The 26,044-nt window shown below is 35.5% G+C and overlaps 1 protein-coding gene across 1 annotated transcript in view; it reads left to right on the top strand.

Moving 5' to 3' along the window:
- The window catches only part of SEMA3E (sema domain, immunoglobulin domain (Ig), short basic domain, secreted, (semaphorin) 3E), a 324,952-nt gene that overhangs the window by 206,786 nt on the left and 92,122 nt on the right, over positions 1-26,044 (top strand). The window contains exons 3-4 of the mRNA XM_011996070.1: positions 2,845-2,904; positions 5,573-5,692. Coding sequence (XP_011851460.1) covers positions 2,845-2,904; positions 5,573-5,692 — 180 coding nt within the window. The remainder of the gene's footprint in view (positions 1-2,844; positions 2,905-5,572; positions 5,693-26,044) is intronic.

Consider the following 26,044-nt stretch of genomic DNA (forward strand, 5'->3'; position numbering starts at 1 on the left):
GACACTGGACTGGAAAAGGCTGTACCTGAATCCTTCTCAACCAAGGTCTCTGAGGATTCTTAAGCATCCTGAGGAGAAAGAGGTTGTTTGTAAAAATGTTAATGATGTCTTGAGAGGCCCATGCTACTTGGCTGTGTTATTTTGACTCCTTCATCAAATTCTTAGGTAGCCTGGGGTATTAGTCCATTTTCATACTGCTATAAAGAACTACCGAGATTGGCTAATTTTTAAAGGAAAGAGGTTTAATTGACTCACAGTTCAGCATGGCCAGGGAGGCCTCAGGAAACTTCCAATCATGCTGGAAGGTGAAGGGGAAGCGAAGCACCTTCTTCACAAGGTAGCAGGAAGAAGAAGTGCCGAGCTAAGAGGGAAAAGACCCTATGAAACTATCAGATCTTGTGAGAACTCACTCAGTATCACGAGAACAGCATGGAGGAAACTGCCTCCATGATTCAATTACCTCCACCTGATTTCTCCCTTGGAAAGTGGGGATTATGGGAATTACCATTCAAGATGAGATTTGGGTGGGGACACATAGCCTAACCATATCATCTAACTTCTATGGAGGCAATTAAGTAAAAACTGTAGAGTATTTTGGTGAGAACCAACATCTCTCCAAGATAAATCACCTGACCAGCTGAGCCCATGAAATTGATATGGTCGCATGAGATGGTGCTCCCTTCAAACGCCCAGGGAACTTAAGAAAGGAAGTGGACTGAGCATTTTCATTCTGGTGAGGGAGCGATTGATCCAGCAAATGTGGGGATAAACAATGTTAAGTGGAGACTTAAGCTCTTGAGCCACAAAAGCATTTGGGAACTGACCAGTTGCTGCAGTTACTCATATGGATCACATTCCTTTGTTTCCACCCATAGATTTATTGCAATGTGGGTTTGCACAGATAATAAGAATTTTTTAAAGAAACTCCCAAAATAATAGCATCTCTTTGATAAAGCTGTGGTAAGGATTAAATTAGATATTGTATTTAAAGCACTTGGCACAAAAATTGGAAAACTTGATAATGCTAAGTGAGGGTATAGGGGCATGGATTGCCTGTATAGACATGTAGCCATTCTGGAGAGCGGTCTGGTACTACATTCACAGATGCAATACTTACTTGCCCTGAGACCCAGTAATTCTTATCTCATGTATATATACCAACGATTTTCTTACACAGATCCAAAAAGGGCATGTACAAAAAGGTAACAATTTATTTGATGTCATAGAGACTTGGAAGCAATCTGGGTATCCATCGTTTGGAGAGTTGATAAGAAAATGTGGGGGAACCACACCTTAACATTACAAAACACTCAGAAACAGCAGACTATATGTGTGCATAGGACTATTGAGGGACCTCAAAAACCCAGTTCTTGGTGAAAAAGATAAGAAAGAGATAAGATTTAACTTCAATACTATTTACATAAATTAGAAATATATGCACAAAAAGCAGTAGTATACACTTTATAAGAATATATACAAACAAATGAGGTACCTGGTAACAGGATACAATAGTTGCCTCCTGGGGGGATGGAAATAAAACATGGAGTGGGAATAAGGAAATAAATAATTAACTAAAATAAAAGAGGAACTCTTTAAGAGTGTTGATGAAAAGGAATCATGAATTAAGTAATATAACAAACTCAAACCTCTGCACATAAATTGATAAAGCAAAAGAAGGAAAAAAAAAATAAAGTTCTTAACACAGTGCCTGGCACATAGTACAATTATTCTATAGATTAAGCAAAAAGAGGACCAAAAGGAGTCTGAGAAAAGAAAAGAAAGTGATAAAGAAAAAAAATCTCTTTGAAAAATAAATTAAGTTTTGCAATTAGAAATTTGTGGAACCAGTTAACAGGTATAGTTATACTGATTTCTGCTTGTGGTCTCAGGAAAGTGCTAGATACTATTGCAGGTGAAAAAGAAAAGTTTGATATATTCTCCTTATCAGAGAATAAACCAACAAACTTAAAACATAAGTTTTAAGGAATGTATAAAGGAAGAAAACAATAAACTTAAAATGCAATGAAAACTTTTGGAAATCCAGTTGGAAATTGGTAGAGTTAAACAATGTTTTTAAAAAATAATCACTCTGGGAGGCTGAGGCGGGCAGATCACGAGGCCAGGAGATCAAGACCATCCTAGCTAACACTGTGAAACCCCATCTCTACTAAAAATACAAAAAATTAGCCAGGTGTGGTGGCAGGCGCCTGTAGTCCCAGCTACTCAGTAGGCTGAGGCAGGAGAATTGCTTGAACCCAGGAGGTGGAGGTTGCAATGAGCCAAGATCACGTCACTGCACTCCAGCCTGGGTGACACAGCCAGACTCCATTTCAATAAATAAATAAATAAATAAATAATAAATAAATAATCAAAGAGACAATATGGTGTATTACTGGGTGATACATTATAAATCAGCATTAAAGAGTCATTCATCCTTTAATCATTGTATGCAGCAAACGTTACGGAGAGCCCACCACACAACAGGTTCTATGTTAAGTAGTAAAAACACAGGAAACTGCAGGATGTGCCTGAGTTGGAGGAGCAGTTAGGTTTAATATGGGAAAGGGCTGGTTAAGGCATGGCTGTCCTCTGAAAGGCCAAGACTTGAGGTGAACTTTCAAATATATTTTTTTTTAAAAAAAGGATTTATCATAAAGTAAAAGCCCAGAGATAAGTTTCTTAATTATGCAGATAATTATGTGAATAACACAAAGCCCCATTGTATCTTATCAGAAAATAGAAAAAAATGGAAATATCTTGAACTATAGAAGAAAGTGAAATGGTTTTCAGTGTGGTTTATTTTTATATGTAGTTATCATAATAGTACATTATCTTTTATTTTAGATACACTGGCCTAGTACAGCTCTAAAAATGGAAGAATGCATAATGAAGGGAAAAGATGCGGTAAGTATTATTCATTGTAAATTAAACAAATCATCAATTATATCCCTAGTTAACCACAAAGAACTGAATCACTGAATTTTTATTTGCTCTTATAAAAGCATGTGTGCAATTTGGTTCATGAAGAAAAAAATGTATAGGCATATAAGACATAATTATGTAAAATTAATTTCAATGTAGAGTTAAAGGAAGCAGAGATGCCATTGAGATCTTGGTTTTTATTTTGTTTTTTAATATCTTAATCAACTTGGGTTTATAAATTCCTTATACTAATGCTTATTTCCCATGTATTTGGCAGAAAAATAATTGCAGGTAATTTTTTTTTTTTTTGTAGGAACAGTTAAGCACATTCTTTGTGAGATTTCACTTTACATTGTTTAGTAAATTAGAAAAGAATGAAGAAAAAAAAGTCAACAAAACGTTTGAAAGAGGCAATAAACACATTTTACCTATTCCTAAATATTTTTAGGGTCTCTTCTACTTTAAGAAGCAATATTCTCTTTCTCTATAGTTTCCCCGCTGAGTGTGAGTGGCAAAAGGCTGTGCGTCAGCCCGCCGACACAGTCCCTAACACACTAAGACGTCAGTGATAGGACTTTCACATACAAGCAGTGTCTAGCTGATTTCGTGACACAAATGCACCCTGGAGGAAGGCCTGGACATCTGCCTCTGAAAGTGAACTTATCCTTTTTTTCAGTAAGGAAAAAAAAAAAAAAAAAACTATATAAATGACTAACACACATTATACTAACTCCTCATTCTCTGTAGCAGCTGGGTCACAGCCAAGGAGTGAGTCAGCACATTCCTGTTGCCTTAACCCACCGCATGATGCTGACTAATTGAACATATTCTTAGGCCATGTCAATCTAAGCTCAGCTGAGCCAAAATGTAGTCTAATAGGCTCCCTGTCAGATGTGACGGTGTGTCAAGAGAGGAAATGCAGGTGCTTATGGAAACAAACAACAGATATTTTCATCATTCCTGAATGATCAGATTCTACCAAATATATGGGTCACCTGAAGAATAAAATATCATGTGATTGCAAATTTGAAGAAATAAATATACCTGTGTGCTCTAGATAATCAATTCAATAGTGCACTCCTCGTTCTTGCCAAGTGATTCCGCTGGCCTTTTCTCCTAACACTGTTACAGGATAAACTTTAAAGTGCTGAAATTGCAACAGGTCCTTATAAAACATGACATTAATTGATCATTATGTGTATTGATTTCAAGTAATACTGGGCACTAAAAGAGTTTAGTATTCATTTCATAATTTATTTTTAATGAAATAGCAACACCTAATTTGTCAAAAGAATGCTTACTAAAATTAATTTAGCCAAGTTGATTTTGAAGCAATTGTAAATGTTTCTTTAATTCAGTATACTGATCATTAAATTCACTTACTGATGGATATATTAAAATGTTATTAACATGTGTTATGTATTAGGTGCTGTGCTCAATTAACTGGGAAATGCCGAGATGTGTAAAATAGATTCTGTCCTCAAGAAGCTCACAGTTGAATACCAATGTTGACAAACTAGAGCGTCTAGGCCAAAGGTGGCTTGTTGCCTATTTTTGTAAATAAAGTTTTATCGGAACACAGCCCCACACATTTAGTTTTGTATTGTTTATGGCTGCTTTCATGCTATAGCTGCAAAGATGAATAGTTGCAACAGAGACCAGATAGCTCATCAAACTAAATACATTTACATTCTGGCCCTTTACAGAAAAAGTTTGCTGATTCCCAGTCTACTACTATTTCCTACTGTAATATAGTAATCTTATCATAGTCCTACAACAAAATGTTGGTTTTATTGGTTAGTTTTCCGTATTTACTTAACAATTCTCTCTGAAAGTGCTTTATGTAAATTTGTGAGTGTGAGAATGTAGGACTTACTTTCCAAAACATTAAAATTCTGTTTGTCCTAAATACTGCATATTTTGAGAGGCTAAGGCAGGTAGATCGCTGGAGCCCAGGAGTTTGAGACTAGCCTGGGCAACATGAGGAAACTCCATCTCTACAAAAGATACAAAAAGATTACATGGGCCTGGTGGCACATGCAACTTCCTCCAGTAGTTGCAGCTACTCTGGAGGCTGAGGTGTGAGGATCACTTGAGCCTGGGAAGGCGAGGCTGCAGTGAGCCAAAATTGCACCACTACGTTCCAGCCTGGGCAACAGAGTGAGACCCTGTCTTGGAAAAAAAAAAAAAAAAAAACTGCATATTTCCATATGAATAACTATGTTTTTTCTAATTTTTGGTTTTAATGACTTTATGCTGATTCATTGTTTATACTGTACTTAAAAAACCAACAGTGTTGGGAACAGCTTAATTACTTAGTGGAACATATTACCATGAGAATTTTTACACTTGAAGAAATTTCTGAATAGTGCTTTTTTCATTCCTCAATTGTAAACTAGAATACATGAAAAATGATACACTCTCATTATAAAATGTAATTTACACATCACTGCTAACCAAAATGTGTTTCAGTAACCCCACTTTCTTCTCCAACTTCTTGTCCTCTTTTCTTCTACCCCTCTTGCCTCCTTCGCCCAACAGAGATTTATGGTAAAACATGAGCTTTCTAGGGCTAGGAAAAACAAAAATCAAAAAGGACTAAACATGTTTATTATACTGATAGATTCCTTCCTTTTTTTTCCTGCTTTAGGGTGAATGTGCAAATTATGTTCGGGTTTTGCATCACTATAACAGGACACACCTTCTGACTTGTGGTACTGGAGCTTTTGATCCAGTTTGTGCCTTCATCAGAGTTGGGTATCATTTGGAGGTAAGATGTTTCATTCATTGCTATCAATAAAAATGATGCTTAAAACAACCTTGTTCTCGAAGAAAGACTGCAGCGTTTCTTCCCAAGAAAGATAAAAGCATTTGTGATATACTGAATCAGTTTGCTTGAGACAGATAAATTATCTTTCTGGGCCTTCAAAATTCTTGTCAGGTACAAAATCTGTGAACCAATTAATTGGCTATGTACTCAATTCACTGAACAATTTTATTTGCTTAATTCGCCCACTTAAGAACATCTCTTAACATCAAACTGTGTTCTCTATTGTGTTATATTAATATTTTCATTGATTTAACCACCAAACTGGAATATGTATATAGGTGTGTGTGTATGTGTGTGTATATATATAATTTACATAAATAAAATATAATATTTTACAGGGGGCATGCAAAGACTTTTTGATTCTGTAATTATTTTCTTATGGTCAGATGAGGTAGGGAATGCAGGAGGAGGGAATATTTCAAACTGAGTTAAGGTAAATATTACTTGGTGCCAGTTACAAATCTGTTCCGCTAAGACTTTGCCACTAGGTGATACTGCATAATAAAAGCAAATTCCAACTGAATCCTGCCACACATATAATACTTACTAGCAAGCAGGCTCAAAGATCAGTCATATAACCTATTCCTGTAAGCTGAGTGAATCTCAACTCTCATTAATTTTAGGTACATTTTGAAGCACTGTATATCGCAATTTTACCCTGAAGCATATGAAACAATATACTCATGTAGAATCTGTTATTTTTCATCTACATTGGAAGGCAGAGTCCTACACTAAGACAAGGCACAGATAAAATAGAGTTCTAGGTATTCTGTTGTTAAGCAGCTAGACTCATGATTCTTATATTCCATTTATGAAAGTGCAGCAGTGGCCATAAAATATTAATATTTTAAGCCACCACATACAAACAACACCATTTCACCACTAAAATATTATTTCTGATATTCCTTATACTAGTTAACACTCAAGTGCAAATATAATTCAAAGTATTTGAAGTGCTTAATAGCTGCCCCTAGAGAGTGCCCGTGATTTAACTACTTCAGCTGTTAACTATCTGTATAGGCAGATTCTATCATTAGCATATTTTAAATGTTAACTAGCCACCCCTAGTTGTAGATTAAATTAAGTAACATCTAAAATACATCACGGTGTATTTACTGAATCATTTTAAATAAACAATGCAGATGATATAATAGAAGAATTTTAGGGATATGGAAGGCGAATCATGCCACTGTAAGGTCAGAATATATAGATGTATACAACAAAGTATGCATAAGTATATACGTGTGTATGTGTAGACACAGAATATATACCTCTTTTTGTGCAAATCTGCTAGAAACAAATTCAGTTTCATTTATTTTAAAATGCTTTTGTTTCACCCGTATTTTTAAAGGAATTTTCCTTCTTATAGAATTCTGGGTTAAAAGTTGCTTTGTGGTTTTGTTTTGTTTTCTCCTTTCAGTATCTCAAAACTACTTTGTCTTCTAATTTCTTTCTAATATAAAGTAAAGCTTTATTCCCATTGATGTTTCCCTTTTAAAATTGCTTTTATCTTTTCAGATTTTGTCTTTATCATTGCTTTTCAACAATTTCAATAGTGTGACTTTATGTGTGAAGGAGTGGGAGGGATCGGTATCTGTATTTCTTAGGATACTAAGATTCTTGGATACCTAACGTTGTTCTTTCCATCTAATTTGGTAAATTTTGATCATTATTTCTTCAAACAATATTTCTCCTTCATTTAACCACTCCTTTCCTTCAGGATATATATACACACACACACACACACACACACACATATACATGTGTGTTTATATATATATGAAATATATATATGCATATATATACTTGTATATAAATAACAGAAAAAGAAAAAATATATATATATATATTTGTTAGACTTCTAGGCATTGATCTAAGACACACAGTTCATTTTTATTCAACCTTTTTTTCCTCTACTTTTCAGATTGGAAAAATTCTATTGATTTATATTCAAATTCATGTACTCTTTCTCCTGATATCTCCAATACGCTACTAAGCTCACCCCATTGGATGTACTATACAGAGCGTAGTTTACTTGAAAGGTGTATTAGCCCATGTAAATTTGCAATGGGCAGTAGCCACCTTTTTCAGCTTAGCAGCCACTGCCTTTTATGTACTTGCAAACACAGTTCAGATGTTGGACAGCGATGTTGAAGATAATTTACAAGGATACATAACATAGCTTCTAGATTTCACCACTCACTTTTCTTCTTGAGTTCTAGCCATTCATTTCCACATAAATTAAGGGATTTCCTCAAGTGAAAAATCTCTCTAGTCTTTGTCTATTCTTAATTGATCTCCAGTGCCTTTTAGACGTTTTAAAAAATAAATCTCATATATATATATACACAAATATATAGTTTATCATCATTTTCTTTGAAAGATTTGTCCAATACAAGATGCATTATCAGTAGCAGAACTGGAACTTGGTGTACTTTAACTTCATACACATGATAGTGAATAACTTTATCTCACATAATTATCTAAATATTAAATATGATTGAAATATTTGAGTCATGTTAGAATCTTTAAATATGATTGAATATTATTTCAATCAAATTCCAATAGTTGAATGCTTATATGATTGAAATACTATCCCCCATAATTATCTAAATATCAGATATAATATATTTTGAAAAAATTATATATATACATACATGTCACAAGAGGAACTGGTGACCATCCAATAATAAAAGCAGTATGAGATTTATCCCCAAAACACCATTTAAAGTCTTGATGCAATTTTACATGAGGGAATGAAAAGTTTTACAAATCATTTAGTCAAGGAGAATACTTTGATTAAGTAGCGAAGAGGCAGTGATGTATGGAATCGGTTTGCAGAAATTTATGTTGGTTAGAGAACAGCAGGAGATAAAACTGGGATAAGTTGGTGGAAGATTTTAATACTAGACATTGGCACTCTGTGTTATTGTAAAGACAGCGCGGAGACCATGAAGGAGTTTTGAACAGAGTATTTGATTGACAAGACATTCATAATATTTAAGATTGATTCAAGCAGAGAGAGATGAAAAGCAGAGAGAAATTTAAGGAGGCTATTACATGATCTTTATGAGAGATCGTGAAGGTATTTAACACGGTTGTTGCAATAGTCAAGAAAAGGAAGTGTTGAACTCAAGTGAGAAGCTGCTCAGCAGGAGAGTTTCTGTAACTTAGCATTTTGTCTGATGTCAAAGATGAAAGGGAATTAAAAAACAATTCTAACTTTATTTCTTGCTGATTGGGAAGAAATACAAAGTTCTTACCAGCAAGAGAGAGCTATGGAAGCGGGGTAGGTTTTTGTAAGAATCTAACAGATGTCCAGTATTTCTGTTTTAATTTTTTCATTTTCACTTATGGTTATTTGAAAGATTGAGTCTGGAGCTAGGAGAGGGTGTTCTCAGAATAGATTGAATTATTAAACCCTGAGGGAGTAGTTAATAGTTTCCTCTGAGAGTCTGTCTTCTCTTCCTCTCTCTCTCTCTCTCTCTCTCTCTGTCTCTCTCTCTCTTTCATACTGCTCTCACTTTTCTTTTCTCACTCTCACTTTCCCAAAATAACTTGAAAAGTGCCATTATTTAGGTGCTGGTAGAATGTCTAGGTAGTATCATGAGCACTCAGAGAAAGATTGGATAAAAGGCAAATCAGGTTAGTGCAAAATCAGAATTACATTTGTAAAAGAAGAACAGTTTTAAAATGATAATTAATATTATGAATGGTACAGTTTTAGTAAGGGGATAAGTAATTAGAAAGGGAATTACTGAATAGTGACACAATAAATGCAATAATGTCATTGATTTAATCAAGAAATAGGGTCGTGCTGGGCACAGTGGCCTGTAATTCCAGCACTTTGGGAGGCTGAGGCTGACAGATCACTTGAGGTCAGGAGTTCAAGACCAGCCTCAGCCTGGCCAATATGGTGAAACCCTGTCTCTACTAAAAATACAAAAATTAGCCAGACATAGTGGCCGGCACCTGTAATCTTGACTACTCGGGAGGCTGAGGCAGAATTACTTGACCCTGGGAGGCGGAGGTTACAGTGAGCCAAGATCGCACTACTGCACTTCAGCCTGGGCAACAAGAGCGAGACTCCGACTCGAAAATAAATGAATAAATAAATAAAGAAAAGGAAATAAACAATCGTTAAAGAAAATAAATATAGAGAAGAACATAAAAAGTGTAAGAACGCTGAAAGAAGATTTTTCTTAGAATAGCAGATAGGGAAAACTTAAATTATTTATTTTTTGCTACAGGCGTTGTTGATGAGCTTTTGATTTTGCACCCTACTTAATCCCTCTATTTTTATGGGAGGATTTCATGGAGAATTAAATGAATGTCCCTGCTGCTATTCTCTCAAAAGTCTGAGAGTACTTTTTAAACAGTAACAGGTGATACAAATATAAACTACTACAGGTTTATGTCTACCTCTGATTTTACTCATGTCTCAAAGAAAACAGAAATCATGTGTTGAATGTAGATGCTCAGACAATAAGAAAGAGAGTTTTAGGTATGAAGCACATATTTCTAGATAATTGGCAGAGACCTTGGACTTTTACAAAATTAAGATGGTTTTTATTACTTAATAGCCAACATTTCTCTTAAGAATGAGAAGACTTTAACACAATAATATTAGCATGTTACTATTTGTATTAGTTTTCTTTCTTGAAAACAAATTACCAAAAATGTAGCTGATTAAAACACAGCTTCACACACTTATGATCTCACAGTTTCTATGGGACAAGAGAGTCCAGGCACTGTTTAGTTGGCCTCTCTGCTAAAGGTCTCCCAAGGCTGAAATCAAGGTGCTGCAATCTTTCTGGAGCTCAGGGTCATATTCCAAGTTCATGAGGTTATTGGCAGAATTCATTTCCTTGCAGTTGTAAGACCAAGGTCATCATTTTCTAGATGGCTGTCAACCAGGGCCTGCTGTCAGCTTCTAGGGACCACGTGCAGTTCCTTGCCATGCGACCCTGTCATAATATGGCTGCATACTTCTTCTAGGCCAGCAGGCAAATCTTTCTGTTCAGCTTACTAGGAGAGAATCATACAACACAGCTTCATCATAACAATGACTATCCCATCATGTCTGCCATATAAAGTAGTATAAGGAGTGATTTCTTACCATATTGACAGGTAGGCCTACACCCAGAGGAAGGGGATTGTATAGTACAACTATATTTGAGAGTGGGATTCTTGAACACCATAAGCATTCTACCTACCACAGTATTCTTTCCATATCTTACATGTGAAAGAAAGGTTGCATTAATACAGGTGTTTTTAGAAAATGTTTCTGGGAGACACAAGGCATAGGCCCAGAATGAAGGATGAGAAATGAAGCTGTTCTTTTTTTGAATTTTGTAGTGCTCCTCTTAAAAGAAAACTGCATTTCTCCTTGCAAAGATTAAGGGATGAAAGTGTGGACCATCTCCAGAATTTTTCTGCCCAAACCTGGGAAAATTTGATTGTCCTTGAGAGCATAAGCATTTGAATATAGACTGCTGCCATATTTTAACAGTGTACAGTATCTTTTCTCAGTCTATATTTACAGCATATTTATATTAAGTATGCAGACTAAATTAGTCATGCAAATATCTTTTGTATCAAGCAGTGTTCTCTATGATTTTCAGTAGGTGGTTTTGATAAAAGTTTCCTCTAGTGCAGAAAGTAGCAGCGCGCTATTTGGATAATCATAAGAGTTATACATATACCTCTGAGAGTACAAATCTCTCTGAAAATATGTTAGACACTTTACACAAATAATGTTTTCACAAGGTAGTCCACAGTTAAATGTTATAGACTTGAAATATGTCTTTTTCTAGTTGCTTGTATTCTGTAGTTAAATATTTTGTATAATGACAGCAAGAGATTGCTATTTAGACATAACAATGTTCTTGCCTTTTAAAGTCATATGTGTTATATGTTATCTCATTGGTCCCTGAAAGCTTGAACTCCATATTTTAAGTAACTATTGAAAATACATTTTTAGGCAATGATTATTATTCCAAGTAAATTAAAACATACATGCTACAAATACATGAATTTTAAAATCAGATGTTTTCCTCAAAAGTATTTTATTAATGTTTGTTTCTTAACTTTGTTTTGGTTCTGTTTATAGTACAAAGTAAAAAATTCATTGGGATATTCAGCAAAACTTGTAAGTTTATGAGGTTCACCCATTATGTGACTGAAATTTGTCTTTTCTCTTTCACAACTAAGATCATTATAGCCATGCATTTAATATTCTTTGTCCTTTCACAAAGAAATATGCATATCTTAATTTCACAAACCATTTTCTTTAATATCAATTCTTCCTGTACCCAATTCTAAACCCCCGAAATTCTGAAGATTTCCAAATTTGTTATTTTAATGAGTTTCTGTTGTATCTGTTTATTACTGCTTGTTTATCAAAATTATCTTAATAGTATGTAAAAATATTAAAGATAATCATTTTAAAATAATTTGTAAAAATCTAGAGTTGGTAATAGCCAATTGAATAGAATAAATATATGAAAATTTACATTACTTTTTATAACATTTATACTTTCAGATAATTTTTATATACTAAACTAGACTTTAGTTAACAAAAATGTCCGGTTTATAATTTGTACCAAGATATTTTTATAAACATTTAATAAACATTTTATAAACATTATTGGTCACATGATATGAAGAATTACTCTGGTATGTAATTTCTTGATCCATTTATGTGAAAATAATACATAGAAATGTTTTACTGATTTTAAAATCATGGTAATTTTTAATATTCTCATTTCAAATAAGTGATTAGAAGGTAATGAGGACCCCCTATGAAGTCAGGATATGTTTTGTTTTGGTCTATGAGAGTTTCATTCTGCAGACTAATTACTGTATATGGTTTTGTTTGTTTTGTTTTGACTTTTGCTAGAAAAGTAATGGAGATTAAGGGTCATAAAAAGGGAGATTACCTGACAATGGTATTTTTTATTTTTCAGTAGGAGAAATGGGAGTATTTTATGCATTGGATTTGATATTGAAAGTTAAATGTGAAAGAGAAAATTATTTACACTAATATAGTAGCTATCCGATAAATATCCAGCTCATGCCTGTAATTCCAGCACTTTGGGAGGTCAAGGTGGGGAAATCATGTGAGGTCAGGAGTTTGAGACTAGAGTGACCAACGTGATGAAACCCCATCTCTACTAGAAATACAAAAATTTAGCCAGCCATGGTGGCAGGCCCCTGTAATCCCAGCTATTCCGGAGGCTGAGGCATGAGAATTGCTTGAACCTGGGAGGCGGAGTTTACAGTGAGCCAAGATCGCACCACTGCATTCCAGCCTGGGTTACAGAGCAAGACTCCATCTCAAATATATATATATAAATACATAAAAATATATATAAATAGTATATATAATATATAAAATATACATTTATATAAAAATATATAATATAAAAACTATATAAATATATATATAAATTAGCATTAGAAGAATTCAGTGGAAACCAATACTTTAAAAGAAATTGTGCATTTTATCCATTGGAGTATGCCATTTTCTACATTGTTTCTTCTGCTTTCTTTACTGAAATCAAAAGATACTTTTCAGTGTAGCTAATAGAAAAGGCACTGTTATGTTCCCCGGGGCATTAAAAGGTGAGCCTGACACTTTCTCCAGAAGCTTGCAGTCTATTATTTTTGTGATTTTAAAATGCCCAAGGTTATTTAAAAATGTTCCAGAAGAGAGGGATTGTTCCTTCTGGTCTTCCTCTCCTGTCAATCTTATTAGTGAAAGCTGGTTAAATGTTTTTCTGATGGGAAGGAAAAGAGGATTCCCTGTGCTAATTTTTGTCTAAAAATGATTATATGAAAGCTATTGGAAAGGTAGACTTCTTGACAAACGTCATTTATGGATCACTCTTTTGCCTGCTCCCTGTGTGTGAGGCAGTCAGTAAGAAACCCCACTCTCTAGCACCATGTGCCTGTGAGCAAAGAGAAGGCCCAGAGAGAAACAGCGTGATGCGTATGTTGCTGAGCAGCCTTGCTGGTGGCCGCTAGGGAATGAGGGAGCGCGAGAGGCATATGTTGAACCAGAACTCTGTAACTAATTAAAGAACTGGGAGGCTAAATTCACAGGGAGCAGTGAGTGCTGCTATGAGGGCTTTTTTTCCCCCCCTACTTGAACAAATATAAATACATGGAAGAAGTCAAAATAAGGAAAAGTGAAATGCTCCAAAGCCAACGTTTGCCCACCCCTTCCATGGCACTCCTAATTCTGATTTTGTTGATTTTCACTCAAAATATTTCATGGACATTCATACACACACACACCCACACCCACACCCACAGACACACACACATACACATATGGATATAATTCTATCTCATTCATTCAAATGCTTGCCTAGTATTTCACGGTAAGAATAAACCATAATGTGTTTAATTAAGCAATTTATCTTTAAACTGTTAATCCTGAGGCTACAGCAAACCAGAAGAAGGAGAATGAGTGTGGTACTTTGAGTGATTTGGCACCTAAAGGGCAAATGAGCTTCTCATGGTTGCGACCCAGCAAGCATTCACGTCTCTTTAGTTTGATCAGACGTTAGAAACTGGCAGCAATATGCCCAATTCAGCTCACAGATGTGCTTTGTTTGTCACAGACAGTGTTTCTTGTTTGTTTTCTTGCAAAGAGCCTACATTTAAAAAACGGTTGGTTTCACATAGTAAATTGTGATTTTCAATGGACCCACATAAAAAGAACCAGTTGGTGCTAAGTAGTTGCAGCCCCACTTTCCAATGGGACATGTGCTTAACAATGTTCCACAGTTTCCATCAAGCGCACAATGCACACTTGCACCCAGGCTCTTTGCCAGTTTGCCATCTCCACCTGGCCCTAAGAGGCATTTGCATTTGCTGCTCAAGTACTAGAAGGAACATGCACCTCCTCAAAATGCTTAAGTGCTTGGAATCTAGTAGTAAATAACTATGGAATGAGTGAATGTGTGAATTAATGAATGGGTTTGTTACATTTATGCCTTGATGTAAAGATCCAAGATTCTAAGTCTAAATTAAAAATTTTCAGGACTTAATTATCATATGTAAAAGATTTAGTTAAATTAGGTACATTTTTTTTTTTCTTAAACACTTTTTCAGTTAAGTTGGTTAAAGTGTTTATAAAAGGAATTTGCAAATCCCCCTGTATTAGTCTATAAAGAACTGCTTGAAACTGGGTAATTCACAAAGGAAAGAGGATTAATTGACTCACAGTTCCATAGGGCTGAGGAAGCCTCAGGAAACTTACAATCATGGTTGAAGTGGAAGCAAACATGTCCTTCTTCACATGATGGCAGGAAATAGACATGCTGAGCAAAGGGGGAAAAGCCTCTTACGAAGTCATCAGATCTCATGAGAACTTACTCACTATCACAAGAACAGGATGGGGGAAACTGCCCCAGTGATTCCATTATCTCTACCTGGTTCCTCCCACGACTCGTGGGGATTATGGGAGCTATAATTCAAGATGAGATTTGGGTGAGAACACAACCAAAGCATATTGCCTCCTCCCCTGACAACTTTTTTATTTTAATTATATAGATTCTGTCAACTCTTGGAAAGGTTTAGTGGTAACATGATAATATGTATTTGTTTTTACTTTTCTGGTCTTTAAAACATAAATTAAGCATAACATAAACAGCAGAGAAATTCGTTAAGTACACCTGTTTTGTTGACTTTTAAAATGAATAAAGAAAAGTATACGACAAAAAATTGTAACCTTTGATTCTTTTCAAAAATTGAACACATCAGTTTAAGTAGCATCTAAATCAATAAATAGAACACCAGTGCCCCAGAATCTGTTGTCCCCCTTCAATAACTACCCCCCAAATAAACACTGCTGTGATTTCTATCATCATAGATTAGTTTTGCCTCATTTAGAATTTTATGTAATGGAATCATACACCATGTATTTTTTTGTGCAGTTGGCTTATTTTGCTCAACAGTTATACAGAGATTGATCTACGTTGTGTGTAGTTTTAGTTCATGTGTTTTCATTATTCTATTTTATTTCTTTACATGGATATAACACTATTTACTTTCCCACTCTTTTTCTGATCATTCTAATTGTTTATAGCAATTGTGCTGTAATTATGCTGCTATGAGCATTCTTATCCATATCTTTTGGTGAACTTAAGGGTATGTTTTCAGTTAGTATATTTCAGTAGTGGAATTGCTGTGCCATAGAGGATACATTAGTGAATACTACTAAACTGTTTTTGAGTCATTGTACCTATTTTGTGCCCACAAGTGGTATATAAGTATTCCATTTACCCCACATTAAGCATTGTCTGTCTTTTTCCTAGCATTCTAATGGCTGCATAGTAGTATCACACTGTGATCTTAATTTCTATTTTTCTGATTCTCAAGAAAATTGTGTGCCTTTTATAGGCTTATTGAGGCTTTGGGTCACTTTTGAGCTGAAGTCTTCAATTTGTCATTTAAGAGCTGTTTGACATTTGCAAATGGGTTTGTTGGGGGATTTTATGAGGGAACAAGTATAACATATACAATTCAATACTCTGCATGCAGAAAATAATCAATGAAAGATAATTCCTATATGGCCCCCTTTTGTGCCATTTAAAACAGAAAATTTAAAACCAGGACCAAAATAAAATTGGGAGGAAACAGTAGAAGAGAGCAGTTGATTTATATGTATATATAAGGAGGGGGTGGGAAAACAGAAACAGGGGAAGAGAACAAAACCAACATTTTCTGATTATGATATTGAACTTCTTGACAATCAAGGTAAGTCTGAAAGAAAAGATGTGCTGTATAGTCCTCATTAGTGTGTAAGGGAGTGGAGATTAATGGCATAAGCTTTTGATTCAAGAATACCCAGGTTTTTATTTTGTCTCTGTAATTTAACTAGATCTGTTATGAGGTTTTTAATAATATTTTCTTCATAAAGGCAGTAGTGAAAATTAAATTTATATATGTACAAAATTAATTAAATACAAAAAAGAATATAAAATATTTTAAGCATAAAATATTTTTAAAATTCAGAATAAAAATTAGGCTAGTTGTGGTGGCTCATGCCTGTAATCCAAGAACTTTGGGAGGCCAAGACAAGAGGATTACTCCAGCCCAGGAGTTTGAGACCAGCCTGAGCAACATGGCGAAACCCTGTCTCTACCAAAAATACAAAAGTTAGCTAGGCATGGTGGTGCATGCCTGTAGTCCCAGCTACTCAGGAGCCTGAGGTAGGAGGATCACTTGTGCCCAGGAGGTGGAGGCTGCAGTGAGCCGAGATTATGCCATTGCACTCCCGCCTGGGTGACAGAGCCAGAACCTGTCTCAAAAATAAATAAATAAATAAATAAAATGTTAAAAAAATAAAATTTAATTGTATAAAAATTCAAACCTAAAATGTAAGTTATATGTGTGTACTTGGCCAGTAGCAAATTAAGTACTTAATATAAAGTAGCTATTTTTATTGACTTTTCTATCTTTGAGCCTTGAGACATAATTGTAACATAATTCTTGATACAAGCGGCAGTGTCCATAATAAGTCAATTACAAGAAAAATCTGAGGCTTTCTATGTATGAACTTTTGCGTCTCATACTAAGAGCTTAATGTCATCCTAGTTCATCACTTTTGGCACTTATGATACTGTTGCAACTAGATGATTTCTTTCCTTTATGTGGCTACTGAGTAATGATGGATGTTTTGTAGCAGCTACATTAGTCTGCTTTAGGTTGGAAATGTTATCAGACTCAGTTTTCACATTTTCTTTAAAGGATCTGGAGAAACTTTGAAAAAATATACCCGAAGACCTTAAAATTCTGTAACTCTAAAGATATATTTCATATTTGTTGAAATAATGACTCTAAGAAGAAAATATGCTAGCCTGGTAGGACTTTCTTGGTTTTTGTTTTGTTTTGTTTTTGTTTTAGAATAGGGTCTCACTTTGTCGCCCAGGCTTGAATGTAGTGGCACGATCATAGCTCACTATAGCCCTGGACTCCTAGCCTCAAGGGATCCTCCCACTTCAGCCTCCCAAAGCACGGGGCTTATAGATATGAGCCATCACACTCAGCCAGAAGTTTTTTTGTTTTTAAGAATATGTTTACTAAGATATTTGGATAATATTAGGTGATTAAGTAATACATTGACTCCTTAACAGTAACTTGAATTTTATTAGTGTAGTCAAGTTGAATTAGTTATAAATTCAGTCACACACTATATTGCTAATTCATGGACATGATATGGAACAGATGTACCTAGAGTTAAATTTGGTGGGCTAATTAAAATATTGGCTTGATTAAAATGACTTGCTTTTTCCGGGCTGGCAAGATGAATTCTGTCAGGTTTTACTTTCCAAATGGAAATTAAAGTATTTTAAATATAAGTCAACTCTAATTTTACTCATTTATTGTGTTAACTTTCAAAATTCCACATTGTTATAGATATTTTGTCCAGAAACTTTACTTTGAGTGTGTGGATTAAACAGCTGGACAGAGAAAGATAAAAAAGAGAAGTGGATGAGTTCAGTAGAAAAACAGAATTCATTGTGTTAACATTATTTTCCTATTAGAAATTGAAAAAAGCAATTATGAGCCTCAAACAGAAAGAAATCTTTTTATTATCCTACTGTTGGAAAAATATCATTTGGCATGGCACTTACCACTTTGGCCACTGTGCCTTTGTTTACTGGCCTATCTTCTCCAGCATTTTCCATACTAACTGCATCTTTAATGAGAGATATGCCCCCAATGTTTCTATCTCTCTTCCTAAATGTCTTTTCTATTTTGCATTTGGAGTAAATAAATAAGCTTCCGTGTTCACCTTTCACTTTTCTCCAGTGATAGCCTTCCTTCCTCTAAGATGAAAAATGTTGCATAGACTTTGTTGTTGTTGTTGTTGTTGCTGTTTTTTGAGACACAGTCTCAGTCTGTCACCCAGGCTGGAGTGCAGTGGTGCGATCTCAGTTCACTGCAACCTCCACCTCCTGAGTTCAAGCGATTCTCCTGCCTCGGCCTCCTGAGTAGCTGGGACTACAGGCACCCGCCACCATGCCTGACTAATTTCTTTTGTATTTTTGGTAGAGACGGGGTTTCACCATATTGGCCAGGATGGTCTCGATCTCCTGACTTCGTGATCCACCTGCCTCGGCCTCCCAAAGTGCTGGGATTACAGGCGTGAGCCACTGGTCACAGCCAAAATGTTGCATAGAGTTTTATATGTCTGCCCATATTCTCATATTTGAACCATTTGACAGACTTTGTAGTCTATATTGATTAATTGATCAATATATAGATTCAGTTTTATTTATAGAATAAAATTCTGGAGCAAAATTAACAAGCTGTTCTCTCATCCTAGTCCAATTTCCTCAGGACAGTTTGTTTTTCTCTCTAATCCTCGATTTTCTCATTTGTAGAATTAGTTAAGAGGGCATCAACTAAATCCAAAATAGCATGTAGTGAAGTAATATTGTCTATCTCACAATCTTATTGTAAGAATCAAATTATTCCAATAAGAATCTTAATAAATAGAGCTAATACATATTAAGTACATACTCTGTGCCAGATGTTTTTGTTTATTTATGTTGATACTGATAACACTTTCACAAGTGAGGAATTGTTATTCTCATTTAACAAATGAAGAAAGTAAGAAATGAAGTCACTTTTTAATGCTATACAGTACTGGAAGAACTTGAGCTTCATGGTCAAGGGCCAAGTTATTTTCATTATAATGTGTTGCTTTCCCAAATTACATACTATATTGATGCATTTTGTAAAGCTATGAAGGGTCACATGGAGAGTTTAATGTTGGTAACAATTGTGTCTAAGCAACATCTGTTGTGTGAATCTACACCTTCCACTACTTTTCCACTCTTTCTTTCAATTTGATCTTCATCCTCAGCTGTCAGTAGACATCTCATTTTCAGTCTTTCAACACCCCCAGATTTTGCTTTCTTTTGACACAGGGGAGACCTCACTGCAGTGATATTCACAAAACACCACCACAAACTACTTGGTTCTTTATGTATCTGTGTATTCACCTTTATAATTCATTAACCTTGGTTCAGTTGAACCTTTTGTTTTCTCCACTGCTGTTTGAAACTGCTGAATATCATTAGAGACAATTGTAGGATGCCTTCATTGTTATTCAGATGAGCCTATATATTTTAGCCCTTAATTAACTCTTGGCATTGTCCAAGTTGCTCCTATTCTGGAGGGTGGATGGGAGTATATTAATGTAGTGGAAAGAATACAGGCTTTAGGAGCAACAGATGAAATTTCAAATCCAAAGTCTGCTACTCACTAGCTGTGTAACCCTGAGTTAATACTTAACGACGTTGAGCTTCAGTTTCCTCATCTGTAAACTTAAGACTCCATTTTAATGAGTAGCTTGTCAAAGTTGCATGGATTTTCTGACATCATAAATGGGAAAGCAGCTGCCTTAGGGACTGGAATGTAGTAAATGTACAAAGATGCTACTTTGTTCATGTTAAGTCTCCAATGCTGCCTTCATAGTTTTTTAACTCAAAGCATTTGAAATATCTCCTACTTAAAAAAGCAAATGGAGGCCATAAAGTAAAAGTCCATAACTTCCCCCTCTCTTTCACTTCTAAATTTAAATATTTGGTGGTACCTTTCCCCCTTTCTCAGATGAAGCCCTCACTCTTCTTTCTCAGATTATTTATTCCACCTATACTCTTTTTATTTATTTATTTTTTGAGATGAAGTCTCCCTTTTGTTGGCCAGGCTGGAATACAACGGTGCAATCTCGGCTTACTGCAACCTCTGCCTCCTGGGTTCAAGCGATTCTTCTGCCTCATCCTCCCAAGTTGCTGGGATTACAGGTGCCCGCCACCATGCCTGGCTAATTTTTGTATTTTTAGTAGAGATGGCATTTCACCAAGTTGTCCAGGCTTGTCTTGAACTCCTGACCTCAGGCCAGCGCCCACCTCAGCCTCCCAAAGTGCTGGAATTACAGGCGTAAGCCACTGTGCCCGGCCCCAACTACACTCCTGATCACATCTCTTCATTTCTTCATTACTTTAATCCACCAAATATCCTTTTCTTTTCTTTCCACTTCTACCTTCCAGCATATAAAAATGTTTTAGAGTTCTCTATTCTCAAAATAAAAATTGTAAAACAAACAAAAATTTTGCCCCAACCTTACTCAACCTATAAGCTGATTTATTGACTCCAGCATTTTCTAAAATGTCTTGAACAAATAGTTTGTATTTGCTATCTTTGCTTCCTCAACTTCCATTTACTCTTCGACTCAAGGTGCATCTATCACTTTGTTGAAATGGACTGGTTATTGTTACCCACAGCCTTCTAGTTGCTAAATATCTTCCTTAACTCATTTTCCTCCACTGCTTCCTTGCTGCATCTGACAGTATTAGTAATTTTCAAATAGAAGCTTTCTCCTTTTCATTTTTAGGAGCATGTTTTCCCCATAGTTTTGAAATGCTGAGACTGGTCACAGTGGCTTGCCCCTGTAATCCCAGCACTTTGGGAGGCCAAAACGGGAGGATCACCTGAGGTCAGGAGTTTGAGACCAGCCTGGCCAATATGGTAAAATCCTGTTTCTACTAAAAACACAAAAATTAGCCGTGCTTGGTGACCTGTGCCTGTAGTCCCAGATGCTCTGGGGGCTGAGGCAGGAGAATCACTTGAACCTCGGAGGCGGGGATTGCAGTGAGCCAAGATTGAGTCACTGTACTCCAGCCTGGGTGACAGAATGAGAGTCTGTCTCAAAAAAAAAAAAAAAAAAAAAAGAATGCTGAATATTCTGCCTTCCCAGCCTTTTAAATGTTGATGATTACAGGAATTCTGTTCTTGGTCTGTGTTTTCCAACATTGCGTGCTTTCCTTGGTATTCTTATTTCTTTACATAGGTACATCTACCCACTGTTGACTGACTCCAAAATCATATTCCCATAATTGATCTTTATATAGAAATCTATAATCACATTTTCTATGCTTACTGGACATTTATCCATAAAGTAATTTCCTAGAGACAATGTAAGACAACTATGCTTTTAATAAATAAAACTCTGCACATTCAGGTTGACAAAGGAGGGAGGACCTCAAAACAAGAGGAAGAGACAGATCCTACACTTCCTTCATGACTCTCCTCTCCAAAGAAAGAGGAGAAATGTTGTGCCGTGTTTCAAAGACAGTACATTCCCTAATTAGTCCATGTATTCACTATGCTGATTCCTTTACTTGGAAAACTCTTATCCTTGTTCTCTGTTTGGAACATCCTAACTCATCCATCAAGACTCAGATCATACATCATCTCCTCTATTAAGCTTTTCTCAACCTCTATCAGATGAAGCTAATTCTTTCAATGATTAGTGATTAATTTGGATTTTAATTGTACTTAAGACAAAACTTAATGTTGAATTAGTATCTCTAGAGAAGGGACTATCATTTCTATCTCTATATTTTCATGCTTCAACATAATGCTGGCAGTAGTCATTGAAATCATTCATTGAAAACATGTAATAAACATATATATGTTTATTATATATGTAAATAGATACATATATATATCAGTTCATTATTTTACTTAACATTATTTAACATAGCCTAGTTATTTATAAATTATTAATTGCTAGAATTTTAAATAGTTGCTGAATTAATATAAATCAATAAACGATGCTTCTGAATAGAATTGAGTATTGTGTTGACTTTTAAGTTTAAGACTGGTATGTTCAAACATTTGAATAGTCTTTCAATATTTTTTAAATTTTAAAAATCAATATTGAAAATCACATATATGCAAGTATATATATGTATGTATAAATATAAATGTATATATGATGATCTTTCCAGATTTCTGGACTAATTACTCTTTGTTTCCTCTTCCACACTAATCATTTATAAATCATCATGTAAATTTTTATCTCTTATACAATGTCTTTAGTGAACTGCTTTTATTTTAACCCTGATTTGGAATCAATCATAGGCTATCTATCAGGCTGTACAAATAAACCTTTGCTGAACTCAAATTAACAAAGCCTTGGTTGAATACATCAGGGGAGGCAGTATCTAGTCTGTCTTGCTGTAATTCTGTTGCGACCTATGCCAGTTCATATAACTGATGCTTTGTTATTGTGATGACACTTTCACTTTCTACCCTTTTTCCATCAGAAGTGGATACCTAATGGGCTCTTTCATGTTCCAAGGGTTTCGATTTTTGTTCAGGAACTCTAATCCAACCCTTAGGGTCCTACTTTTGGTTTTGACCTGTCTTCAATCCAATACCCTGTCACCATGTCAGAAAGGTCCTGTACAAAGGTACTCCACTACCCTGTCTCTTCCTGAATTGATGGTTAGTATGGGCAGTAACTGGATGTCTCTTTGCTGTGTCAGCCTTACTCTATTCTTATCGTACTTGTTCTGACTTTACCATCACAGAGCTGCTCAAGCTCTGGGGCTCTGTTCTGACAGTCTCTTCTCTCTGTATTCCCCTTCTGGTTTCCCCAGTCCCTAATATCTACACCCTCACAACTCGGTCTACTTGCATCAACACAAGTTACTAGGAAGGAGAGTTGCTACAATGTACTAGAAATTCCAAGGACATTTTATTAGCTATGTTGCAGAATTAGACAGAGGAAAGTGCTAAAGTTCAAATAATTCTACTTGACAGAGCAGTGCTTCCTCATGGAGAGCATAGAAGTTCTGGTAAACTCTCAGGAGGGTGGAGAGTTCCTTGCCAGGAACATCAGGAAGGGGACTAAGTGAAAAAACGTAACTCTACATGATGTAGAGGATGGTCTAAACATAAAGTGGTAGGAAAAAAGGCTGTAAAGACAAAGCGAAACACAACACAACACACAAACAAAAACCTGACCCCCAGTGTAGCAGCTTTAGCAAACATAGAAGAAAAGAGAAAAATAACAAGCAAGTAAACTCTTCGCTGATGGTGTTCTTCTTTGGAGACTTTCCATAGGATTCCCCTCCCTTAAGTGGCTGAATCACTGTTGAGGTAATAGAAATTTACATTGGCTAAATATGTGAGAGTGTAAAAGTAAAGGAGCCAAGTGGACAATGAGTAGTTAAACAGAAAATTGCTTGCCTTGTTTCCAAACGAAACTTAGTCTGGTAAACATCTCTTCAGCCCAGTGATGTCTAAATAAAAATCAGCAAACCCTGGGGCTAAGGAAAGGATTGGCATCCAAAATGTCATAGCACAGGATATTGAAAAGAGACTGAAAAGTATTTATTAATTAAATAAATGGAAATAGAACATAATATGATTTGTTTGACTTCTAAGTAAAACTCAAATATAATGTGAATTTTTGGAGCAAGATATGAAGCTGCTGTAAAGGCTGGAGAGGAATTTAACACCTCTTCAATAGTGGTTATCTCCAAATATTTGAATTATGAAAAAATCATTAATTACAGGTTTATCTATGTACATTCTACATTTTTTTCTCCATAAGATGTAGATTTAATTTATAAGTAATCATGTTGCTTCATTCATTTATAATTATGCAAGTTTTTGCCTTCCTCTTTGTAAAGAATTCAAAGAACAGGGACAAATTGAAAGTATTGATTGAACATTACCCCAATCATAGTCTTTTTCTTGGAAAAAAATAAAACAAAAAAACACTACCACCAGTTTACATTATCTTGCAGACCTTTTCCTCTCTGAAAGGATGCAATCCAAACTGATGACAATGGTGATATTAATTGTATATAAACACACATGTGTATATATGTGGATATCCATACCTGTAGGCTTAAAAATCTGTTTCTTGCTGGATGTATAACATGGGGCAGATTACTCTTTCTGATGGTGGCTCAATGTCCTCCTCCATAAAATGGAGCTTACCTCACATATAGGGTTGCTGTGAGGAATAATTTAATGTAAGTAAAGCACCTAGAATACTACTTGGCAAATAATAAATGTTGTATGACCATAGCTATCATTGTCACATCAATGGCAGACCCAGTTGCAGCAGCAGCAGCATCATATCTTTCTTTTTTGTACTTATTTTCTAAATTCTTCAGTGGCATCAACTATTGCATTGCATGTTGGTTCACAAATCTGAATCTTAGTGCTAACATATATTTTGATATCCTATATCAAGTTTTTATTATTTTCTGCCATTATTTAAAAAAACATCCAAATTGGCAAATCACATTCCCCATATGAAATGTTATCAGGTTTTCTTAAAAATCTGTCCTTTCATTCATTTCTACTATGCTTCCACTTTTTTCCTTTTCATCCAGGCTTAACATCTAACTTTTGTAACCTAACTTTTCCCCAAGTTGAATCAGGAGCAAAATCCTTTTGGCTGTATCCATAAACTGTTTTTCGAATCCATTTCTTTTTCTATTCGTCCTGCCAGAACTATCATTATCTTTGACTGCTATCTCTAGCTTCCTTACTGTTTTTACATGCTTTTTTAATCTCACTATGTCTCTGCTGTCAAATTAATCTTGCCATCCAATAAGTCTCTTCAAAACAACCATGTTTACCATTGCACACTGAGTGAAGAGTTCAAATGGTGTATCTCAGACAGCTGGTGTCCTTCAGAGTCTGGCTCTAATATAACTTCTCAGTCTCCTCTCCCTGTTGCTCATTAAACGTTCCTTATATGTGTTTGGTTACAATCAGTCTGGGCTACTTACTGCTGTCCTACAGACTCTTTTATCTTTTTTTTTTTTTGAGACGGAGTCTTGCTCTGTCACTCAGGCTGGAGTGCAGTGGCACAATCTCAGCTCACTGCAACCTCCGCCTCCCAGGTTCAAGCAAATCTCCCTGCCTCAGCCTCTTGAGTAGCTGGGATTACAGACGTGCACCACTACGCCCAGCTAATTTTTATCTAAGTCTTGAATGAGAAGCTTTGTTCTCCTTCTAGAATGTCTTCCCATTATAGGGGGAGGGTTTAAAAATTTTGGAATAAGATCAGCCTGCTAGTAGGTTGCAAATTTGCATAAATTTCTTAAAATCTCTGAATCTAAGAAACTTTAGATGAGGATAAAATTATCTGTCCCATGAGGATGTAGTAACAACACAATAAACAAGTAAGAAATATGCTTATCACAATACCATATTCTGTCCCTAATATGTCCCTAATATTAACTCTTAGCCAACTGGTATGTTCTTTTCTTCCTTAGGAAAAATATCCCAGATTACCACTCCCTTCCCAAACCAGACCACCCTACCACCTCCGGGACAAGAAATAGGCTCTTGCATTCTCATGTTCTCATAACACTATGTACCTCATTATAGAGATTTTTCACATTGAGGCACTAATTATAGTAATTATTCTTCCCTATGTTGAGCCCAGAA

This window comes from Mandrillus leucophaeus, unplaced genomic scaffold (genome assembly GCF_000951045.1).
Source record: "Mandrillus leucophaeus isolate KB7577 unplaced genomic scaffold, Mleu.le_1.0 Scaffold50, whole genome shotgun sequence".
NCBI classification, from domain to species: Eukaryota; Metazoa; Chordata; class Mammalia; order Primates; family Cercopithecidae; genus Mandrillus; species Mandrillus leucophaeus.